Here is a 24835-nt window from a genome sequence, read left to right as displayed (position 1 = left end):
CAAAGACAAAGGCATTACAATAATGATTCTGGCAAGAGTATGAATACTGGTCTTACTGATATTGTAAACATAATTTTCCCAAAGTACGGAACTTCAATCAATTTAGAATAAAAAAATGTAAAAGTACATTTGTCAGATTTTAATTGTTTTGAATGTTCGTTCACTTTTTCCTCAATAGTTTTTTTTACATTTTTATATATGTAATATTAAATGCTAGTCTTACCTTGAGTGAAGGCCTTGATGCTGTCATTGCCCAGGGCGGTGTTCATGATGAAGCCGTGCTGTGGAGCCTCGGCCACGGAGTACTTCAGGACTTTGTGAGGACTGTCTCGATCCTCGGACTTCAGGGCCTTGCTGGTGATCAGGAAGCCAAGGTGGCCACTATGCAGAACCCTTAGGGAGGGGGCAGCCTTGTTGACCACGATCTGGGGGACCCCATTGTCAATAGTGCTGATGTGAATGGTCATCATCTGAGGCTTACGTGTCTCGTACACGGTATCAGGGAATACGTAGAAGTCGTTGTGTGTGCCGTCGGTGACAGTGAACGAGAAGCTGTCTTCGTTGGACTCGGTGCCATCGTGCTTGTAGGTGATGAGGTTCTCGTTCAGGTCCTGCTTGGTGAAGGTGTTGATTGGCTGGGTGCCGTTGAACAGCAACTGGCCATGAACCGGCACCTGGGTTACCACAAAGCGCAGCAGGTTGTCTGGGGTGTCACGGTCCTCCACAGTCAACTCGAATGGGGTGATGAGCTTGTTTTCACCCTCTCCCAACAGCAGCTTGTGGACGCTCAGGACAGGTTTCTTGTTGTCCACATCCGTGATGGACACTCTGAAGGTGCGGAAGACCGGGTTGTAGCCGTCCGTCACCTCGAACTCAAAGCTATCCATCTTCATCTCATCGTCTGAGGTGTGGATGTAGTAGATCTTGTTGCCGGCCAGCTGCAGCTGGGTGAAGGTGGAGATGGGCACACCTGGGAGGTCAGTGCATTCAAGATGGCCTCTGCTAGGGGCACGTGTGATGCTAAAGCTGAGGAACTCATCCGGGCTGTTGATGTCAGTGGTGCTGAGCAGGTCAGTGGTGAGAGTCACTTTGCCCCCTTCTTTTAGGGTCACCCCTTTGTTGATGACATCGGGGAAAACCATGTCGATGCTTCCGATGTTGATGTAGAAGTATCGGTCGATAAGGGGGTTAATGCCGTCGGTAACATCAAACTTTAGCAGGTCACGGACACCCTCCTGGCCCGTATGCACATATTGGATCAGGTTTTTGTCGACTTCGTCTTGGGTGAAGTTCATGTCGAGGGTGATGTTGCCCACAACGTGTCCGAACTTGGTGATACGCTGGAGATAGCCTTGGCTTGGGCCGTAACGCACAACGTAGATGAGCTCTTTGTCTTCAGAGTCCAGATCGGTAGCCTTCATGACCCTGTTGTTGATTATTTTGGTTTCTCCGATCTCAACCTCCAGTCCGTCATTGATGGCCATTCTCGGTGTCTCGTCATCGACAGGAATCACCATGATGAGAATCTTCTTCTCCACTGTGTGTTTCCCATCTGTGAGCCTAACTTCGAAGCTGTCTTCTTTGGTCTCTGAGTCGTCGTGTTCATAGATGATGTTGGAGGCCTCATTTATCTGTTCCAAGGAGAACCTGACAACAGGGACTGTGCCCGTTGTAAGCTGCTGAACTATCTTGCCATGCTTGGGGTTCTTTATGATCTCAAACTCCAGTTCGTCCCCTGGAATGTCTGCATCGGCCGCATTCAGGATGGGTGTGTCGATGACCAGACTCATGCCCTCCATCACGACAAACTCACGGATGAAGATCTCTGGTTTCTCATCATTGGCAGGGATGATGACGATGGGGAAAAAGTGGCGATCAGAGAAGTTGATGCCATCGGAGCAACGGAAGGTGAACCTGTCTTCCACAGGCTCCACACCTTTGTGGATGCTCTGGACATAGTAGATATGACCGAGGATGACATCTTTGAAGCTGAAGGCGGTGATGGCGGTGCCTGCTCTGGACTTCTCAGAACCTGGAGCTGGGGAGATATTCTCCACGTACCCGGATGTTGATTGGACAATAACGGTGCACAGGATGTCATTGTTGTCTGTGTCCATATCCTCAGTCATAACGTGATCCAGAGTAATGACGTTCTTCTCCCCTTCTATCACCACAAACTGCTCCCCGACGCTGACGATGGGTGGGATGCTGTCGACGGGCAGGATGGTGACGAGCACCCGGACTCCTTGGACCTTGTTGCCCCCGACCACCCATTCATCGGACATGTCGGAGATGGTGAGGTTGAAGGAGTCATGCTCTTTGAAGGAGCCAATCTCACCACTAGTGTGGGCATACATCACCACGCCGTTGATGATGTCCTGTTGGGTGAACCTCTCGGCGCGGGCACCGCTCACCAGGATCTCACCGAGCCTGGGGGGCTCCTCAACAATGAAGGTCAGCATGAGGTCGTCAGTGTCTTCGTCGCGGCCCTGGATGACGTTGCTGGTGATTTCAGTTGCCCCGTTCTCCAGGACATCGATGGTTGCCCCTAGAAGGCCAGCAGGGAGCATGATGGTGGGGGTCTCGTCATCAACTGGGTTAATGGAGATCTTGATGATGATAGGTACCTCATGGAAGCCGTCGCTGACGTCACACTTGATAACGTCACTGTGGCTTTCCTCCCCGCCATGGATGTAGGCAATATGGCCATTTTCGATGTCCTCCAGGACAAATGTCTCACTGTTTGACATATCGATCCCTAAATACTGCAACTGCCCATAGCGAGGAATCTGGGTCACAGTGAATAGAATATTTTCATATTCTGTGTCCTGGTCAGTGGCATCGAGCTCCTTCTTAGTGATGATGTACGTGCTTCTCTCCTGGCAAGTGAAACCAGTGTTGGTGATAAAGGGAGGCTTGTTGTCGACGGGCTGTAAGAAAATAGTGAATATTCCATCTACTGTATTCCCAGCAGTATCCTCCACAATGAATGTGAACTGAAGGACTTTTGGAGTGATGCCCAGTTCCTGGTCTGGGGGCTTGTAGGCCACTTTGTGGTGGTTGACCTGCGCCTGTGTGAACTCACTGATCACAGAGTCGGGACTGTCAGTCAGAACAATGTCACCCAGGGGGGCCGGGTTGTTCTCGTCTGTGTCAGTGGGGGGCTTGGTGACGGTGTATTTCAGATCCCTGTCATCCGAGTCCAGATCTGTGTAACGCAAAAACGTCTTCTTGAAGTGAGTCAGCTCATACTCTTGCACTGTCATGTGAAGTGTGGTCCCTGGGTAGAGCTCTGGTGGGAGGTCATCCACCGGGTGGATTTTAATGGTGAAGGTATGCTCACCGGACTGGTTTGGTGGGTTATTGTCATCTTGGACGCGGAACACAAACTGATCCATCACAGTGGTGGTGCTGTGAGGCCCAATGTGGCGGTAGAAGAGCTTCCCATCTAGAATGTCCTGCTGGAAACATTCGGTCACCACCTGTTCAAACATTTCATCTGTCTCACTGAACTTCCAGAGAGAGGGGTCAGAGGGAGGCTCCACTTGTCTGAGGATAAGCTCCCCTACAGTGGAGTATGGGGCCTCAAGGATGAATTTAATGGTAGAATCCTCTGAGTCTATGTCTGTGGCGCTCAGAATGAAGGGGGAAATCTGCATGATTTCATTCTTGAAAAGCACCAGGCCGGTGTTTGCATTGATAGTAGGGGGTTCGTCGTCAGTGGGGGCTATAGTGATAGGGAACAAAAACTCAACCTCATTGCTGCCATCAGTCATTCTAAAAATTATGTTATCGCTGTAGGTGTCGCTGCCGTCGTGCTGGTAAACCACAATGCCGGCATCTAAATCAGCAGGTGTGAAGAATTTCTTGCGAGTGCCGAGCACCTTCAGCTCGCCGTGCTTCAAGCCATCCACCACTGTGATTTTCACATTGTCCAGGTTATCTTCATCACTGATCTCTAAGTTGTGAGAGCTGGAGAGAGTTCTGGACTGGCCCTCAAACAAAAGTTGCCCTGTGTTCTTGGTTGCTACGGGAGCAAGAGTATTCATAGGCTTCACCACAATCATAAAGGCAAACGTATCAGAGACGGCGCCCTCTGTATCTACAATTTCAAACTCGAGCTGGAAAATCCTCTCTACTTCTGAATCCTCAGACGGAGGCTTATAGGCTATCTTCAAATCTTTAATGTCTCTCTGGTAGAATGAGGTGATGGGGAGGTTCTGATCATCTGTACTGATGATGTAGCCTTGCTGATGGCCCAGGGGGGAAGTAATGTTAAAGATTAAGTCGTCCGGATCAGATTCAACATCCTCGGCAGCCAACATGTCACTGGTGATAGCTGTCATCACAAACTGATCAATCTCCATCATCATCATAGCAACAAAACTAGGCTTAGGAGGGGTGTTCTCTGTACCCTCTCTGATTCTAACCATGATCTGGAAATGCTCCTGCATAATGGTGTTTCCCTCATTATCCTGCAGCTCTACCAACATGGGGATATAGTCTCTGTTAGGAGAGTTGGTGGTGGATGTGTGCTTGTAGCGAATGCCTTGCTTAAGAAACTCATCACAGTCCATCATCTGGCCATTAGTGGAATTATTTAAAAGGGTGCCATACCTGGGGAGACCGCCGGCGCCGACCAGCGTGGCGACCTTGCACTGAGTGACACCATCCTCAAAGGAAAAGTCCAGGCCCTTTTTGTCGATGGGGTTGCTGTTGCCGTTGAGCTTGTCCACAGCCAGGGGCATGTTCCTGGTGAGGACCTCCAGCTGCTGGAAGACCACCTCCACCTCCAGCATGAAGGGGATGACCACCGTGTCCGTCTGGGAGTCGTAGCGTAGCTGCAGCTTCACCCTGTCTTTACTGGGGCTCCGGGAACCAAAATGAGTGTATTTCACCTCATCACCGTCAAACGCACAGGGGAACTTCTTAGGGCTAAGCATTCCGGGTTTTTGGGCCAGTGGGTCATTCTCCAGGACCGTGATGGAGCAGCGGTCTCCGGGCTGCACCTCAGTCACCAGGTCATTGACAGGGTCCAGGAACACAGACTTCCCGAAGGGAACACGGAGGCCATTGTTGGCCACGATGATGCTGTCAGCATTATGTCCTTGTCGTTGTCGGTAAAGGAAAGCAGAATCGAATTGGTGGGGCTCTGCGTCCACAGAGGAAAAACAAAAGACCAGAGTGAAAAGCATAAAGAGGCATCTCAACAAACGTGCCTGCCCTTTACAAAGTTCTGTCCTTTGCAGACAACCAGCCATGTCCACTGCCAGTTGCCCTGCAACTTTGTTTAACTCAGCAGAAATAAATGTCCTTCAAATCAAATCTCTCAAGAGAAGAAAAAAGATGAGAAAAAGTAAACCCCACTCTGGCTGTTGAAAAGTTGAAGCTTGGGTCTCTTTTTCTCTCTCTCTGCTCCCTCTTTCTCTCTCTCTGTCCACACACACACTCACACAGGAAAAGTGTAGTTGATCTTATGGTGCAGGTAATACTGAAGCAGTAGACAGTGACAGCGCCCCCAGACTCCTCCCTCTGACAACACGGAGAGAATGCCTCCTGCCCCCAACAGCTAATTTAAGAAAGCACATTGGACAGCCCCTCCAGTACCCTTGCCTATCACCTCCCTCCCCACTCTCTTCCCCCTGCCTATCCCCTCCCTCCCCTCTCTCTTCCCCCCCTGCCTATCCCCTCCCAGCCTTCCCTCCTCCTCTATACCCCCCCAGCCTTCCCTGTCTCAGCCCCCCCCATCCTCCTCTGCCACCCAACAAACTACCTAAACCACTCCCCCTCTCCAAAAGAAACCTAAATCATCAGTTGAAGACCTCCAAAAATGCAGTGTCCAGGTTTCCAAGACAACACATGCAGAATTGGCTTTAATGTGGGTCCGGACCCAAAGTGGGCCCTGGGCATGTATGTGAGAGAAGGGTCACAGGTTATGAAAATACATCTGTAATCACACACTATTTCTTCTTAATTTGGGTTGTTGGGGGACAATTTTGGTCACGGGAGGAACATCAATTTCTCATTTGGGTCTCGAGCTGAAAAAGTTTAAGAACCCCTGGTCTAAACACATTGATAATAAACCTCCTTACATAAATACACAGTTTGATTAATGCATATTTATTTTGAATGAGTCTTACACTAAGGAGGATGTGATGATTTTGTGGACTATTACGTTAAATATTTCAGATTCAAACACCAGTGCTGATTTAGAGGTTCGCTTTCATTGTGCATTAAGCATGATCAAACACTGAACAGGAGTGTTTGAAGTGCAAGGCAATGACACTATGGAACACTGACGATAGTGCCCTCTATTGGGTAACCTGGTGCAGGTTACATGAACTACGGTTATTGAACTACATTCCAACCAAAATAGAAAACAAAAAAAAATCCCATTTAGTCAGTTAACATAATCAGTTAAATATGAAATGCAAAACATAAAGTAATAAGAGTTTTAAAATGTCACAATGTTTTCCTCAGGGTATTTTCGTGGTCAGATATTATGAGGTATAGGTAGGCAGGTAACCTGCCCCATTAGTTTCGGAGACACTTTGAAGTCAACCCGGTGCTCTGATAGGCTATATCATCAGCGATCGCCATGGTATTTTCACATTGTGCTTCACGTGAACAGTGGGGTCTTTCAGAAGGGCCAGATCCAATGCTAATGAACCATGACATCTCTCTTATCATACTGTGGCCTGACAGACAGGCTACCAGAGAATACCCAAAGCCAAGGTCAGTAACGTAATGTCCTCTTCCTCCTCTCCACTCTATTCCTGTGATCAGGGGCCCTGGTGTATCACCATACCACAACCCCTCACACCTTGGGGTTAACAAGCTTCTATTCTATTTTTCGCTACATGGGATGATATTTGATAAGGTTTAGAATATCATCATACAAAGCATTCATGTTTAATGCAGCAGAAAACACTCGACAGCATATGCACAAGGAAAACCTATGCAGAAAGAAAACCTTTAAGTGTTGTTCCCAAGACATCCTATGCAGTGCATTCTGAAAGACTTTCCACATTAAATTGTTTTACCCCTCAATCACACACAACACCCCCTAATGACAAAGCAAAAACAGGTTTTTCGATTTTTTTTGCAAATGTACAGTGAGGGAAAAAAGTATTTGATCCCCTGCTGATTTTGTACGTTTGCCCACTGACAAAGAAATGATCAGTCTCTAATTTTAATGGTAGGTTTATTTGAACAGTGAGAGACAGAATAACAACTAGAAAATCCAGAAAAACACGTCAAAAATGTTATAAAATGATTTGCATTTTAATGAGGGAAATAAGTATTTGACCCCTCTGCAAAGCATGACTTGGTACTTGGTGGCAAAACCCTTGTTGGCAATCACAGAGGTCAGACGTTTCTTGTAGTTGGCCACCAGGTTTGCACACATCTCAGGAGGAATTTTGTCCCATTCCTCTTTGCAGATCTTCTCCAAGTCATTAAAGTTTGGCAACTCGAACCTTCAGCTCCCTCCACAAATTTTCTATGGGATTAAGATCTGGAGACTGGCTAGGCCACTCCAGGACCTTAATATGCTTCTTCTTGAGCCACTCCGTTGTTGCCTTGGCCGTGTGTTTTGGGTCATTGTCATGCTGGAATACCCATCCACGACCCATGTTCAATGCCCTGGCTGAGGGAAGGAGGTTCTCACCCAAGATTTGACAGTACATGGCCCCGTCCATCGTCCCTTTGATGCGGTGAAGTTGTCCTGTCCCCTTAGCAGAAAAACACCCCCAAAGCATAATGTTTCCACCTCCATGTTTGACGGTGGGGATGGTGTTCTTGGGGTCATAGGCAGCATTCCTCTGATGCCAAAGAGTTGATGCCAAAGAGTTCAATCTTGGTTTCATCAGACCAGAGAATCTTTTTTTAGGTGCCTTTTGGCAAACTCCAAGAGGGCTGTCATGTGCCTTTTACTGAGGAGTGACTTCCGTCTGGCCACTCTACCATAAAGGCCTGATTGGTAGAGTGCTGCAGAGATGGTTGTCCTTCTGGAAGGTTCTCCCATCTCCACAGAGGAACTCTGGAGCTCTGTCAGAGTGACCATCGTGTTCTTGGTCACCTGCCTGACCAAGGCCTTCTCCCCCGATTGCTCAGTTTGGCCGGGTGGCCAGCTCTAGAAAGAGTATTGGTGGTTCCAAACTTCTTCCGTATAAGAATGATGGCCACTGTGTTCTTGGGGACCTTCAAAGCTGCAGACATGTTTTGGTACCCTTCCCTAAGATATGTGCCTCGACACAATCCTGTCTCAGAGCTCTACGGACAATTCCTTCTACCTCATGGCTTGGTTTTTGCTCTGACATACACTGTCAACGGTGGTACCTTATATAAACAGGTGTGTGCCTTTCCAAATCATGTCCAATCAATTGAATTTACTCCAGGTGGACTCTAATCAAGTTTTAGAAACATCTCAAGGATGATCAATGGAAACAGGATGCACCTGAGCTCAATTTCGAGTCTCATAGCAAAGGGTCTGAATTGCTTTATTTTTTAATACATTTGCTAAAATTTCTAAATACCTGTTTTCACTTCGTCATTATGGGGTATTGTGTGTAGATGGATGAGGAAAAACATTTATTTAATCCATTTTAGAATAAGTTTGTAATGTAACAAAATGTTGAATAAAGGAAGGAGTCTGAATACTTTCTGAATGCACTGAATGTAGTCCTCCATATGACGCCTGTGTAATATAAAATTAACTAAGGGAGAGGATTTTATTGGTAACATGAGCCATGTTTTAACATTATCCTTCGTCCCTGAGAAATTGACATGGACAACAGTAGAGATTGGAGGATCAGTTTACAAAATGGATGTTCAGCCTCTTAGTCCACTCAAACAGTACACATTGACCTAACTCAACATCAACACTCGCTTGAACAAAATACATTTTCAAACTGCAACTGTCAACAGCAAAACAAAATGGCACCAGGTATACAGGCCTACAGGGCAAATATTGAACGCCTCAATAAGTTAAACAACGTGACATGTGTGACCTGGTCATGTGGCGGTTTATGATCTGTTCACGGGTTGGTGCCCTTTAGGGTCAGGTCTCTGGGACACCCCGGTACCAAACTCCTCTCGGTCACACACTGAGAACCACCCAGCACCTGGCATCAGCTGGCCTAGCAGGGCAGGTGGGGTGACAGTGACCCTGGGACACTGGCCTCATCCCCTAACAAACCCCTTCACTTAATGACACTAGACTAGAAACAGCTTATGTTACAATCAGACAGATACAGTAAGCAAAAAGCCATTTCAATCAATCAGTCAATCAATCTATAAATTACAATAACCAGTCCTAGACCCCAAAGTCCAAGCAGAAGCAGAAACAAAGTGTCCAGGAAAAACTCCCAAGTATGAAGAAACCTAGAGAGGAACCAGGCTTTCCATATGTGTATGAGTAAATATCATATTTATAATTCTTGTCATAATCGTTTATAGCTAGGCTATATTACAGATGATTGGAAGTGACCTGCAGAATTCGATAGACCATGTCTCTACTGTAGTTAAAAAAAGCACTGGATGACCTTTCCTATAAATTATTAGTAGAAAGTCCAAATATATCCTTTGCGGTGGGCTGTTACTGGCATCAGATTTAAAGCCATGCAATGATGGAAACCCCCTCCGAGGCCCGTCCTCCCTGGATATGGAGAGATGGAGAGGAGTTTATCTCATCTCATGACGCGACACATGATCTCGGCATCTACGCCAGCAGCCAGGTCTTCAGCAGCCAGGTCTTCAGCGGCCAGGTCGCCAGCAGCCAGGTCTTCAGCAGCCAGGTCGTCAGCATTCTCACGTCAATGTCTTATGTTATTTAGGATTATTATATTTTTCATCTAAACATTCGATTGGACGACAGTAAGCATGAGGGTTCGCTGGGTTCTCATGATGGTGGGTCACGACGACACAGCATGACACAGAGAGACGTGTTGCGGTCAGATTGGGGAACCAGGGAGAATGTGAGAATGCACCGTCGGTATGGCGTGGCGCAAGGTCACGTTAAGATAAATATACTTAGTGACCTTTTATAGAGTAACGTGTATGATAGCTATTAAGCTATAATCATGAGGACGTTGGTCCACAGTTTAAATTTTTAAAAACGCAAGTCTTCTATAGTTCTTTCTCTTTTATCATGATTACCAAGTATATTCAAGGAGAATAAGGAATTATTATTGCAGAAACCCAAACTTACTGTTCTAGAAATGTAAGTGTAGCAATAATTTCTCATTCATTCAATCTACCACAGCTGGTACAAATGAAATACAGTTTCAAGTGATTAATATGGCTGTTCTGTCACTGAATCACTTTCTGGTGAAATGGGCTCAATCTATAAATCTCTTTAATACGGATAGGAAGCACTGGACACAAATCTTTTGTACATTTTTTAAAATGTATTTTTTTACCTTTATTTAACTAGGGAAGTCAGTTGAGAACAAATTCTTATTTACAATGACGGCCTACCCTGGCCGAACTCTCCCCTAACCCAGAAGACGCTGGGCCAACTGTTTGCCGCCCTATGGGACTCCCGATCATGGCCGGTTGTGATACAGCCCGGGATCAAACCCGGGTCTGTAGTGACCCCTGTAGCACTGTGATACAGTGCCTTAGAACTCTGCGCCACTCGGTCCCCCCGGGGAAGAGATTTTTACAAGGGGGCCCATTGAACAATGCATGGGTGGATGAACTCTGGGTGAGCTGCTGAACTTATACCTTAAATAACGCTGATAAAAATAAAAGGCTGTACTGTTTCTGGAGATGCTGACGCGTTTCGGACAACACTGCATGGCACTTAGCAACCTCCTCCCGTGACAAATGCCCCTTAACGTGTGCCGAATACCCAGCATGGCATGCATTCTGCATCTAGGTCCTTTCATTACATCTCCTAAATAAGTCCTGCATTACCTCCGCTCGTCTGGACAGTTATAGGAATGGAACGGTGGGTGTGTCCGAATGGTGTAACTATAGAAACAAACAAACCAAGCTTTTTATATAACTGTATAACCCCAATGGTTATTTACTTTATTTCTACGGTTTAAGAAACTATTTCTGTTTCGCTCCAAGCAGGATAGGGTTTCCTCTCTAGTTGTCATCCAACCAAGGCAGTACTGTAGTTCATTATGGACCATTAGATTGTTCCAGGGGTTAAATGCTAAGTAGAAAATGCTAGCAGTGACTGCTGAGTGTATGTGCTGCCTGTGGATGCTGCTAATAAGGGTCATTAGCCTAGGATTAGCCTAGCATTAGCACAAGCCTAGCATTAGCCTAGTGTTAGCATTAGCCATAGCTGTTGAGTCACAGTACAGTAACAGTATATAACACATGGCATAGTGCTGACTGACTCATTAGCTTGACTGTACTGTATCAATGGCCTAGTTGTGTGAGGTTTACCTTCTCTGTTCCCTTGGGGCCATGCTCTTATTGATGGCCTTTGGTAAACAGAGAGAGGTTGGGCAGGGGCCAGGGCATTCAGCTCTTGCTGCTGCCAGGTCTCACTTCCCCATCCTGGGGACAGGCACACGATGACAGACCCTTAATGACCCATGATGGATGGAGAACAAAGCCGAAGTGTATTCTCAAATCCCCCTCTTTCCTCCTTGAGAAGAGATTGGGAATTCCTACTGTCTATGTCATGCTTGACGTTTGCAGCAGTTGTTGGTTCCACTAAGGTGAAGTCAAATTGAGGTCCAGGCAGAAGCTTACATGACTCATGCTTTCCGGTAATGTATATTTTCCCCATCTTCCAAACTTTCCCATTACAACCATCGAGAATTTAGGACTATGAGGTTCTATCTGCATTTTTGTCAAAATTGAATTATTGCCATAGCCTTGTTCTGTTCAATGTTCTCTACCTATATAGTACTCTAAATACCCCAATTCATGTTGTTAAGTTCCAAAGAATACTAATCACTGACACCATTCAAGCCAATGAGGGTTCGGAACTTTAAAGCCAATGATCTCAGAATCATCTTTTTGCAGATATAAACTTAAAGGGGATTTTTTTTACTTTAAACTCGGACAAAACAGAGATGCTAGTTCTAGGTCCCAAGAAACAAAGAGATCTTCTGTTGGATCTGACAATTAATCTTGACGGTTGTACAGTCGTCTCAAATAAAACTGTGAAAGACCTCTGCGTTACTCTTGAACCCTGATGTCTGTTTTGACGAACATATCAAGAATATTTCAAGGACAGCTTTTTTATCTTCGTAACACTGAAAAAATCTGAAACTTTCTGTCCAAAGATTATGCAGAAACATGTATCCATGCTTTTATCACTTCTAGATTAGACTACGGCAATGCTCTACTTTCCAGCTACCCGGATAAAGCACTAAATAAACTTCAGTTAGTGCTAAACACAGCTGCTAGAATCTTGACTAGAACCCAAAAATGTGAACATATTACTCCACTGCTAGCCTCTCTACTCTGGCTTCCTGTTAAGGCTAGGGCTGATTTCAAGGTTTTACTGCTAACCTACAAAGCATTACATGGGCCTGCTACTACCTATTTGTCTGATTTGGTCCTGCAGTACATACCTACAGGTATACTACGGTCACAAGACGCAGGCCTCCTTACTGTCCCTTGAATTTCTAAGAAAACAGCTGGAGGCAGGGCTTTATAGAGCTCCATTTTTATGGAATGGTCTGCCTATCCATGTGAAAGATGCAGACTAGGTCTCGACCTTTAAGTCTTTATTGAAGACTCATCTCTTCAGTAGGTCCTATGATTGAGTGTAGTCTGGCTCAGGAGTGTGAAGGTGAACGGAAAGGCACTGGAGCGATGAACTGCCCTTGCTGTCTCTGCCTGGCTGGTTCCCCTCTCTCCACTGGGATTCTCTGCCTCTAACCCTATTACGGGAGCTGAGTCACTGTCTTACTGGTGCTCTTCCATGCCGTCCCTAGAAGGGGTGGGTCACTTGAGTGAGTTGAGTCACTGACGTGATCTTCCTGTCTGGGTTGGCGCCCCCTCAGGTTCGTGCCGTGGGCGAGATCTTCGTGGGCTATACTTGGCCTTGTCTCAGGGTAGTAAGTTGGTGGTTGAAGATATCCCTCTATTCGTATGGGGGCTGTGCTTTGGCAAAGTGGGTGGGGTTATATCCTGCCTAGTTGGGCCTTTCTGGGGGCATCGTCGGACAGGGCCACAGTGTCTCCCGACCCCTCCTGTCTCAGCCTCCAGTATTTATGCGGCAATACTTTGTGTCGGGGGGCTAGGGTCAGTCTGTTATATCTAGAGTATTTCTCCTGTCTTATCCGGTGTCCTGTGTGAATTTAAGTATGCTCCCTCTAATTCTCTCTCTCTTTTTCTCTCTTTCTCTTTCTCTTTCTCCTTCTCTCTCTCTTTCTCTCTGAGGACCTAAGCCCAAGGACCATGCCTCAAGACTACCTGGCCTGATGACTCCTTGCTGTCCCCAGTCCACCTGGTCATGCTGCTGCTCCAGTTTCAACTGTTCTGCCTGCGGCTATGGAACCCTGACCTGTTCACCAGACGTGCTACTTTGTCCCGGACCTGCTGTTTTGGACTCTCTCTCTCTACCGAACCTGCTGTCTCTAACTCTGAATGAGAGGCTATGAAAAGCTAACTGACATTTACTCCTGAGGTGCTGACCTGTTGCACCCTCTACAACCACTGTGATTATTATTATCTGACTCTGCTGGTAATATATGAACATTTGAACATCTTGGTCATGTTCTGTTATAATCTCCACCCGGCACAGCCAGAAGAGGACTGGCCACCCCATAGAGCCTGGTTCCTCTCTAGGTTTCTTCCTAGGTTCCGACCTTTCTAGGGACTTTTTCCTAGCCACCGTGCTTCTACATCTGCATTGCTTGCTGTTCGGGGTTTTAGGCTGTGTTTCTGTACAGCACTTTGTGACATCAGCTGATGTAAAAAGGGCTTTATAAATACATTTGATTGATAATCCCAAGCGCTCACGTAATTTTGTCTTTATCTTCCATGAATTTGATTTACAGAAGTCCCTAACAGATGACTAGTCATGCATATACATTGTCAAACATCTATCATGTACACTGAGTACACCAAACATTAGGAACACCTCCCTAATATTGAGTTGGGACCCCCCTTTTCCTCAGAACAGCCTCAATTCGTCAGGGCATGGACTCTACAAGGTGTCGAAAGCGTTCCACAGGGATGCTGGCCCATGTTGACTGGCCCAAAGTTGTGTCAAGTTGGCTGGATGTCCTTTGGGTGGTGGACCATTATTAATACACATGGGAAACTGAGTGTGAAAAACCCAGCAGCATTGCAGTTCTTGACACTCAAACCGGTGCGCCTGCCAGCTACTACCATACTCCATTCAAAGGCACTTACGTTTTTGGTCTTGCCCATTCAACCTCTGAATGGCACACATACACAATCCATGTCTCAAGGCTTAAAAATCCTTCTTTAACATGTCTCCTCCCCTTCATCTGGATTTAACAAGTGACATTAATAAAGGATCATAGCTTTCACCTGGTCATGGAAAGAGCAGGTGTTCTTAATGTTTTGTATACTCAGTGTATGAATACTCACCTGTATGCCCAGGGCAGCAAGTAACCACAAATCTGAATAACCCAAGTATATGACTTTCTCCACTTTGTAATCAAATTAATGCATTAACAAAGTTATTATTGGGTAAAATTGGCATTAAGAGTAACCTGGCAAAAGAATATAATGAAAAATCATTTAATTATAGAATCTACATTCTTCGGGGAAAAAAGGTGCTATCTGGAACCTAAAAGGGTTCTCCAGCTGTCCCCGTAGGATAACCCTTTGAAGAACCCTTTTTGGTTACAGGTAGAACCCTTTTAGGTTCCATGTAGACCCTTTCCACAGAGGGTTCTACATGGAACCCAAAAGGTTTCTACCTGGATCCAAAAAGGCTTCTCCTATGGGGACAGCTGAATAACCCTTTTGGAACCCTTTTTTAGGCTACCATATAAGGACATAAACATTTGTTTTACTTTAGTGTTATGTCTGTAAATTCCTAACCATGTCCATGACACCACTTCTGTGTACTGCTGTGACTGTAGCACCATCTCGTCGTGTAGGTTGTCTGGTCATATCTGTCACACTGTGTTCACACCGTGTTTAAAAACATTCTATACATTCTCAACAAGTCCGTAAAGTTTATAGATCTTGAACATCTCATAACCTCTACATCATGGTGATGATGAATGGCTAGTCACAGCTGCACGGACAGTTGTGGACATGCATCCCTGTAGGCCAATGTCAGTAGTGAAGGGGAGTAACGTTACTGGTAGAGGACATACCGTTATTTTACTAGGCCGCTCAGTGCTCACCTATGTGCCATCAACGCTGGTGTGCTAACAGACGACAAATTATAGTGTCAATGCATTCTGGCTGTTTGTGACACAGGCAGCCCAATTCTGATTTTTGTTTCACTGATTGGTCTTTTGACCAATCAGATTAGTTCTGAAAAAGATCTGATGTGAAAAGATCTGATGTAATTTGTCAATGACCAATTAGTGGAAAATGATCAGAATTTGTCTGCCTGTGTAAACGCAGCCCTAATCACCCACAGTTTTGTACTCAAGTGAGCAAGCTTTGTCAGGACTGTTAATAAGTGTGAAGCAGATGCTGAGGTGGAGGATCGGACAGTGAGGAGACAGACAGGATGTTCTGGTGCTCACCACTCAGAGGCTTTGATTTACAATATTAACAGGTGCAGGACTAATTGGCCAATAAACATTGTACAGAAAATAAAACAGGACGTTGACAAAGACTTGAAAAAAATCTAAGATATTCTCAGTAAACTATTCAGGCAACAACTATTTGCCGATAACAAAACTCAGGTATGGCTCTACTCTAGCCAACCTGCTACCTGCCCAGCCTGCACTCTCCCAGGCAAAGGCAAATTGAGCACTAAGTATTCTTTCCAGGAACTCCTTTCCGCTAGGAATGTTCCAACATGATAGCCCACCATACCTTTCTATCACAAATGCATAATTTCACATGGACATCCCAACATATTATAAACAACGGTTTTAGATAATTTCACATGGACACATTGGGGGTTCTACTAAGCTAACAAATGGAATTGTTTTAAGATGGACATACCAAGGATCATTTAGATATTTGAATTTTAGGTCCCTTGTGGCTATAAAAAACAAACATTATTTGATAAAAATATTGAATTTAAGCTTTACTACTTCTTGGCGATACTGTCACGTCTGTTTGAAGGATCGGACCAAAATGCAGCGTGTTCGTAGTTCCACATACTTTCTTTATTGTGAAACTAAATGCAATACATGAAAATAACTGAATATACAAAAACAACAAACCGTGACGCAGAGAGGAAACCACACTACTCAAAAGATAATAAACCACACTACTCAAAAGATAATAAACCACACTACTCAAAAGATAATAAACCACACTACTCAAAAGATAATAAACCACACTACTCAAAAGATAATAAACCACACTACTCAAAAGATAATAAACCACACTACTCAAAAGATAATAAACCACACTACTCAAAAGATAAACCACAAAACCAGAAGAGAAAAACCCCTACTTAAATATGATCTCTAATCAGAGGCAACGAGGATCAGCTGCCTCCAATTAGAGAGCAACCCAAACAATACCAACATAGAAATAGAAAAACTAGAACTTAAACATAGAAATAGAAAACATAGAACCACCCAAAACACCCCCTGTCACGCCCTGACCACTCTACTATAGAAAATAACAACTTACTATGGTCAGGACGTGACAGATACATTGCAGTGACAATTAATAAAGAGTCTTTCTCAAACCAATAATTTGTTTCAGTGTCATTGTCTAGAAGTCACAGACAATAAGGCAATGGCAAATACTCAGCACCTTCATACTTCACACTAAATTCAGTCACCTCATACTTGGATCTTGTTATAGAAAATCCTACTTCAGTGAACCTATGGGCCCTAGCACTTCTAGTCGAAAGCCTGGAACTGTAGGCTACATAAGGGTCAAACCATGCATCTTGGGGGAAGAGGGAAGGGGACAGTACAGTTGCAGTGGGGTGGAATGTTTTCTAAGTTGTGGATGGAGTGTCCTATATAGCAGAGCTGGGTCTGCAGCTGCTGTCCAGGCAAAAGCCATGCACCCTGCTGGGACGCTGTCTGCCACAGTTACAGTATATTACATAGGAATGTTACATTGCACTGTACTGTGTCGTTGAATGACCAGACTAGCCCACTTGTCCATGCTGTCCCCATTCTGTCAGGTATAAAGTTACTTTAACCGCTTACAATCGTGGGAATTGGCCTATATGGATAGGGCGAAATTAAAGTGTTTCTTACAGGAAAGCGTATGCATAACCATAGTAGCAATTAAAAATGAACAGTTTGGAGATTGAGAAAATTATTCGACTAAAGGCGAGGACAAAACAGTCAATCTGACAAGACTGAATCCAAACATTACAGTGTTGATTTTATGTGCATTTTACATTTACTGTAATTTTCCCCGCATTTTTTTTATAACGAAATCTGAAAATACTCTGGATACATTCTGGTAACATGATATGAATATTCATGGGACATTTGGGGTAGGTACAACATAAGACAAAACATTTTTTTTTTAAGTGCTTGAGTGAGAGGACTAACTGGTTTCTTTCCCCAAGTGGCCACACACCACTCCAAAGTAAATTCAATGCACTTTTATGACTCAAAGAGTCTTTAAAACTATAAGGTGCTTTTTTTCAGCTCTCTTAGCTGCTGTTGAGGAACTAGAGCAAGCAGACTTGTTGAACACTGCCCTGTATTCCCAGCATCACACAATTACTGTTGTTTACACATTCCAAAAAAGGTCCATTATGAATCAAAATCTGGTCAGGTGGGCATCATTTGAAAGCGTGCACTATTGCCAACATGGCTAGCTAAGTTACAAAATGCAGTGGCTGTCTTTTGTGTTGCTGGGTGCTCCAACTTCTTTTTATCTTGAATGAGTCCTCTAGGAAGTTTTTCTTGGTAAGCCATTCTTACGATCTTACAGTGTTAGGCTTTCACAAGGAAATTCAGAGAAGCAGATTGTAATTTTGGTGTGCATAGAATAGTCACGAGTGCATTCGGATGCTTGTTCCACGCCAAATTTCTTCACAATATGACAAACAGGCTCATAGATTTTTAAAAATTATTATACAAAATTATCAACAACTTACATCTCTACATCAAACATGTCTAACAAAAACAAAACACAGGTATAAACAAGAAAATACTAAATACACACAAAGAAAAAGAAAAAAAATATATTAAAGTGCAATTGTATTCACTGAAAAAAACCGGCATTATAATGATTCAGTAAGATGTTATTCTTTTTGTTATTCACTATGGATAATGTCTTACAATGATGATTCAATTCAATCAAAAATATTTGTAATTTTTATTTGAGTATAAAGTATTTGGCAACAAGAATAAAACAAATTCACTATCATTTCAATGGTTTTGTTATCATTGCAATAGTAACATATTATATCCTTCATGTCAAAAACATGGGTAGTGTTCAAAACGGTAAATAAATATTCAGCAAGGTTTTCCCAAAAATCTATCACAGATTTACATTCATAGAACAAGTGAGTGAGATGTTCACATTTTTCTCAGAAAACGCAGATGTAGAAACGGGTTCATTCTGTTCAGAACAACCCAGGGCATGACGCCATGTCGTCTTGTAACTGTACATCAAGCTTAGTGATCATAAACGTTGACACTGTATAAGACCTGAGTTTTATGATATGGAAATGTGACGTGCACATTTGGACTCACTGGTGTTTGGCTTGTATGACATCAAAGCGGTATATTTATTATAATCCTAATCACCTCGTCTTTCAAAATACATAGAGTCCTCTTTATTTACGGCATTTCCCTCACTCAGACAACAAAATATGTTGCACAACAATTTTTTGTTGCTCGCGATGTTCAAATTCAGAACTGCTGTCAGTCAAAACCAATACTGAATTGTGAAGTGGAGACCTTGACCTCTGACATCATGTATAGCATGTTACTGTACAGCCACTGCATCCAATTTAAAATGCCTATCAGTGTCCAAATCTGCTATTTTGAACCCGTGTACACTCCTTCAAATTAGTGCATTTGGCTATTTCAGACACACGTTGCTGACAGGTGTATAAAATCGAGCACACAGTCATGCAATATTCCCACGGGGGGCCAGTATGTAAAAATGTAATAAAAATGTATGCACTCTACTGTAAGTCGCTCTGGATAAGAGCGTCTGCTAAATTACTAAAATTATAGTGTAATTCATAAACAAACACTGGCAGTAGAATGGCCTTACTGAATAGCTCAATGACTTTCAATGTCACACCATCATAGGATACCACCTTTCCAGTCAGTTCATCAAATTTCAGCCCTGCTAGAGATACCCCTGTCAACTGTAAGGGCTGTTATTGTAAAGTGGAAACTTCTAGGAGCAACAACGGCTCAACCGCAAAGTGGTAGGCCACACAAGCTCACAGAACGGGACTGCCGAGTGCAGAAGCGCGTAAAAATCATCTGTCCTCGGTTGCAACACTCACTACCGAGTTCCAAACTGACTCTGGAAGCATTGTCAGCACAAAAACGGTTTGTCTGGAGCTTCATGAAATGGTTTTCCATAGGTGAGCATCCGCACACAACCCTAAGATCACCATGCGCAATGCCAAACATTGGCTGGAGTGGTGTAAAACTCGCTGCCATTGGACTCTGGAGCAGTGGAAACGCGTTCTCTGGAGTGATGAATCACGCTTCACAGTCCGACGGACGAATCGGGGTTTGGCGGATGCCAGGAGAATGCTACCTGCCCCAATGCATAGTGCCAACTGTAAAGTTTGGTGGATGAGGAATAATGGTCTTGGGCTGTTTTTCATGGTTTGGGCTAGGCCCCTTAGTTCCAGTGAAGGGAAATCTTAACGCTACAGAATACAATGACATTCTAGACCATTTTGTGCTTCCAACTTTGTGGCAACAGTTTGGGGAAATTCCTTTCCTGTTTCAGCATGACAATGCCCCCTTTCGCAAACAGAGGTCCATACAGAAATGGTTTGTCGAGATTGGTGTGAAAGAACTTGACTGGCCTGCACAGAGCCCTGACCTCAATCCCATCAACCACCTTTGGAACGCCGACTGTGAGCCAGGCCTAATCGCCCAACATCAATGGCCGACCTCACTAATGCTTGTGGCTGAATGGAAGCAAGTCCCCACAGTAATGTTCCAACATCTAGTGGAAAGCCTTCCTAGAAGAGTGGAGGATGTTATAGCAGCAAAGGATGGACCAACTCCTTATTAATGCCCATGATTTTGGAATGAGATGTTTGAACGAGCAGGTGTTCACATACTTTTGGTCATGTTGTGCACGTTTAGAAGGTCCCATTTACCAGATTCTGAACATGGAGAAGTTCTAGTGGCCACCTTTCCCTGATCACCTCTGATAAGCCCCCCTCCACATCCTCAGAATAGCACCCAGAAAGAGGGTCCACCATAACCCCTTTCTCTTTGCTTTCACCCTTTGACGCTAGCATCCGAATCATCCGGCCCGCCTGTAAAAATACACAGTGTATAAATAGGGGATACCAAGAAGGATCCTAATACATTTGGATCCGGTTCAGTTCAGGGAGAGGATGGGAGGAGGGTAGTATTCTGCCTCCTTTAGCTGGTTGGCGCGAGGTCCCAATGACTGTGGTCAGCTTTGGAGGGTATGAGCCTGCATTCCAGTGCCTCTCCTGCCGTCACGAACTCACCACAAGGCCCAACGCAGCATTTCAGCTCTTAATGGTGGATTAAGATGTAAAAACCACCCGATTGGTCCGCTGGCTGTAGGGACTGGTGTTATCACCTGGCGTTATCACTAGGCAGAACAGGACAGAAGCCCTGGAGACAAGCTTCATATAGCACCTGGAACAGGCCCAAAAACTAGGCACTAGATGGGTGGTACTATAACTACATTACATAAGACTTTAAAAAGTATGTATGATCACAAGTAATTTATGGTCATAAGTAAGCATTAATGCACAAGACTGTGCATTGTCAGGGAATAACTGTACACCTCCAGCGGTGTGAGAAGGCACACGGCCGAAGGAGTTCACACTGAAGGAGTTTAGATGGAGTGCTAGGTAGTCTACAAACACAATGTCATGGTCGATCCATGTTCCAAGGCTATATTCAAGGTCTAATTAGCGGTGATAATGAGCTAGCTATTGAACGCCAGTCCAGCTAAAAGAGCCCTGCTAGAGACTTGAGGGAGTGCTGCACTGCAGTCCCAGGAATGTGTGGCACAGTGTCAGGGAATTCCTGTCTTTTAACGCTGTCACTTTGAAGCGAACGCATTGACACCTGTAGCCCGTGTTTACACTCACCATAACATGACCGGCTGGACCGGAGGCGAGATGCTGGACAGTTGGCCGGTCAGCAAGAAGAAATTACATGTTTAGGGGAACCTTGAGACTAGGGGAACCTTGTTACAATGACAACTATTTTAAAAAGGTTTCTAGAAATGTTTTTTCCCCTTGAAAAATCTGAGAGAAGGAAGTGCCGTCTCCACACTTTTAGAAAAACCACAGCTAGATGCTACAGATGTTTTTGATAGATTTATTAAAATGTACAAACAAGAGAAACAGGTGTTCTAGACAGAGCATTGTTTATGGAAACGTCTTCTAGACTACTTAGCTTTTAACATTTTATTTGTGTCAAGATTTTAGACTTGATGCATGAAAAAAAAGGAGGTATATTTTGACACACTACATTGGGATGTTTGTGAATGAGTGTGTAGAAAGAAGATAAACTATCCTGTAAAGGAAACAGTTTGGAGTTCTCGCCCGTATCCCACCTCTCCCAGCTGTATCTTTCTGTCATAGCTAAGCTATATCACAGTATCACTTTCATTTCCCCTGGATCATGAACCAACACTGCTATCTTCTTGGCTTGGACTGTATCTAGCCCTGGCCTCCCTTTCCTCTCCTTTTATTTGTTGTGTTTTACTACGTGGAAATTATAGCATATCTGCTATTATTAGCATCATCCAGAGCAATCCACCCATAAGCCTTTTAGGATGTCTTCTTGGATGGAGATGCAGTGGATTGGCTCGATAGCCTGGTTTCTAATTCATGAGGGTATTAACAGGTGGCCTCGCAATAGCAGGGTCCAGTTCACTGTATGTGGGGGACCATGGCTGCATTTAGCAGGGCACAACATTGTGAAACGTTCAGAAATATATTTTGCAGAACAGACATGCCTCTGTGAGATGCGGAATCAGGTATCACGTCAGCTCTAATCATGACATTTCTATCTGCAACGTTTCCACAACGTTTGGCTCCTGAACGAGGCCCAGCTGACACGAGGGGAAGTTGAAGAACATGAATAAAACACAAGCTTCACGCTGAGTAGGACTGAGATCGCCCAATAACAGACATATTGTGACACATTCACTACATTTATCTAGCTACTGACATCAAAACAGCCAAAAAGGATGTAATCAAATCCATGCAAATAAAATGTACAGAACATGACAATGGAAGTATTGCCGTTTTTTCAAAAAGACAAATGAATTGACAATATAGCTTGAGGGGAATGTGAAAAATCTGCATAAAGATTTGAAACTGATCTCCCCAAAAATGTATCTTGGAAACAGAGATCTTAACAATTTTAAGTTCATACATGACCTCATATCTCGTATGACTTCATATGAGTTTATGTAAATAAATAATGCAGCTTTCTAGAATGCCCTTCAAGCCAATCAGAAATCAGTATTCAACAATGCCGTGGTATAAATCCTAATTAAATCAGAACAACATCATGAACACATACTGACACTGCTACTCTTCCCTAAAGACATACTTCCTATCTATACTATACACACACACACACACACACACACACACACACACGAGACATGGACCCTATGACGCAGGGCATATGTTTAGAATTTAAATGAATGAATCAAAATTAGGCGTATTAACTCCGAAGGCTATGATAACAAAAATACAGTATAATAAAAGTACCAGAATATAATGATAGCATTTGTGAAATTTAACTTAGCATTTCCGTAGGTTATCCTGAGATATAAAAGACAACAATAGTTAAATTGTTTATAGACAGAGAAAACATCAACTTAATCAACTAGCCTATATAATATGAATTGAAAGAAATACTTTGTTTTCAGGCGTTTCCCGATGAATTTACCTTTTACTTCACGTTTTTTCTTCAGCCTAAAAAACACAAAGAAACAACGTGGAAGTCAGCATGAAGTCAGTGGGTCATTCATGATTCAAATGATTCATTTTGTTGTGCAGAACAGTTATTCATCTGAAAAGCACTTAGCTTCAACCTTTGCTAATCCTGCTTTGTAATCGATGAAGCGTCACGATGGGGAGATCAAACTGGGCTACCTTTCAGGGCTTTTTAACTTTCTCCTCAGTTTTCTCCATCTATATTTCTACCTGGCTGGATGTTCCTGGAAAGTTGTGTCCTTAGTCATCCTGTGACACCACTATCCTGGCTCTCATCACCTGTAACCCCCTGCCGTACCTTCTGCTTTGACCATGTTTACGTGGCCTCTGACCTTTGACACCTGTGCTGAAACATCTGTTTGCGGGACAGGATACCGGACATTGAAAAAAAAAAATCTCTATTGAATTGATTTATGATGACCCTTTTATGGATTCTTCGAACCGGTGTATGCCCCCTAGGTGTAAAGACCGTGGAGTTGAGGTGGTTCAACTCCTTAAAAAGCAATTGGTGACTTAGACTAGATTCACTTTTGGATCGACAAAAAGCTGCGTGTACAGATTTCATACATAAAACTCCTATAAATAAGAACTGAAGGCAGCTAACAGGTGTTTATTGGATATGGATGGAGTGCAGTCTATAGTACATCACCAAATCAATGAAAACCGGCCATGCTGTAGGAGTGTCTCATCCTCACAGCTCTTATATCCTGCCGTTGCACTTTCAAATGTGACCCCCGGTAATCTCAAATGCATGCAATAAAAAGGAGACCGGGTAACAGAGAACAGCTTTATGTGATTACTAAGGGTCTGATTGCATATTGCAGGACAGTTGAGCTCTCGCACAGCTCTGTGAAGTGGCTGGGCTAAACTGAGCTAAAGTTGAGCCATATAGGAACAGATAGGGATCTGTGTGGAGAGAACCCCCAGTTAGGCAGTTACTATAGTGAAGGAGAAACCTAGTCACTGAAAGGCTTGACATTCCACTGGGGATTTAGTGACTCTGGGGAAAATGCTACGAAGGCTAACCTGAGTCCAGCGAGAGACTACCACCTCCTCAATCTGGTCTCTGAACAAGAGCTCAAATGCTGGCTTACAAAAGTAGTGATTACAATTGATTAGATTGCTCACATTGTAGTAAGGCCTAGGAGTCAAGTGTTTGAACTGTAGCGGAGGTAAGTTTCCACCTATCATTTTGTTAACGGATAGTAATAGACCAAAACCTCAACCGGTTTTCAGTCTCATTACCTACAACCTGCATAGACCTGTTTACTACCTTCACCTTTACCCCCCTCTAAAAACGACAGGTGGAAACTAAGTGAAATCCGAAATCCTTTCTGTCCTAAACTGACTATATACCTGTTTTATCATTGCTTTATGACATCACAGAGGGACAGTTTCAAATGTTACAATTTATCACCGCTCTTTCCATCTCCCCTGGGCTTTTACAGCGTGCAGTAAAGCAGATCTGGCCTCTTGGAACCGTCCACTCGTCATCACAACGGTCTCCTCTAAACTACCTGTTCCATGCAGTCAATATTCCTACACTGCATGGTAGAATACAATAGAACTGTAATTGTCCATTTTGTCAGAAGACGTTTCCATAAAGAC

At 44.0% G+C, this 24835-nt stretch overlaps 2 protein-coding genes across 3 annotated transcripts in view; both read right to left on the bottom strand.

Moving 5' to 3' along the window:
• Positions 1 to 5483, bottom strand: part of LOC106610216 (FRAS1-related extracellular matrix protein 2) — a 51146-nt gene extending 45663 nt beyond the window's left edge. Inside the window, exon 1 of the mRNA XM_045722768.1 lies at positions 224 to 5483. Within this exon, the coding sequence (XP_045578724.1) occupies positions 224 to 5261 (5038 nt within the window). The 5' untranslated portion in view covers positions 5262 to 5483. The remainder of the gene's footprint in view (positions 1 to 223) is intronic.
• A 16093-nt stretch (positions 5484 to 21576) lies between these two features.
• Positions 21577 to 24835, bottom strand: part of LOC106610230 (mucin-5AC) — a 30806-nt gene continuing 27547 nt past the window's right edge. For both annotated transcript variants that reach the window (XM_014209445.2, XM_014209446.2), the window contains exon 10: positions 21577 to 23206. The gene's annotated coding sequence lies outside the window, so the exon portion shown is untranslated. The remainder of the gene's footprint in view (positions 23207 to 24835) is intronic.

Source organism: Salmo salar, chromosome ssa08, assembly GCF_905237065.1.
Source record: "Salmo salar chromosome ssa08, Ssal_v3.1, whole genome shotgun sequence".
Lineage (NCBI taxonomy): Eukaryota > Metazoa > Chordata > Actinopteri > Salmoniformes > Salmonidae > Salmo > Salmo salar.
Note: the sequence above shows the minus strand (reverse complement) of the source record. Positions and strands in the feature narration are given on the sequence as shown.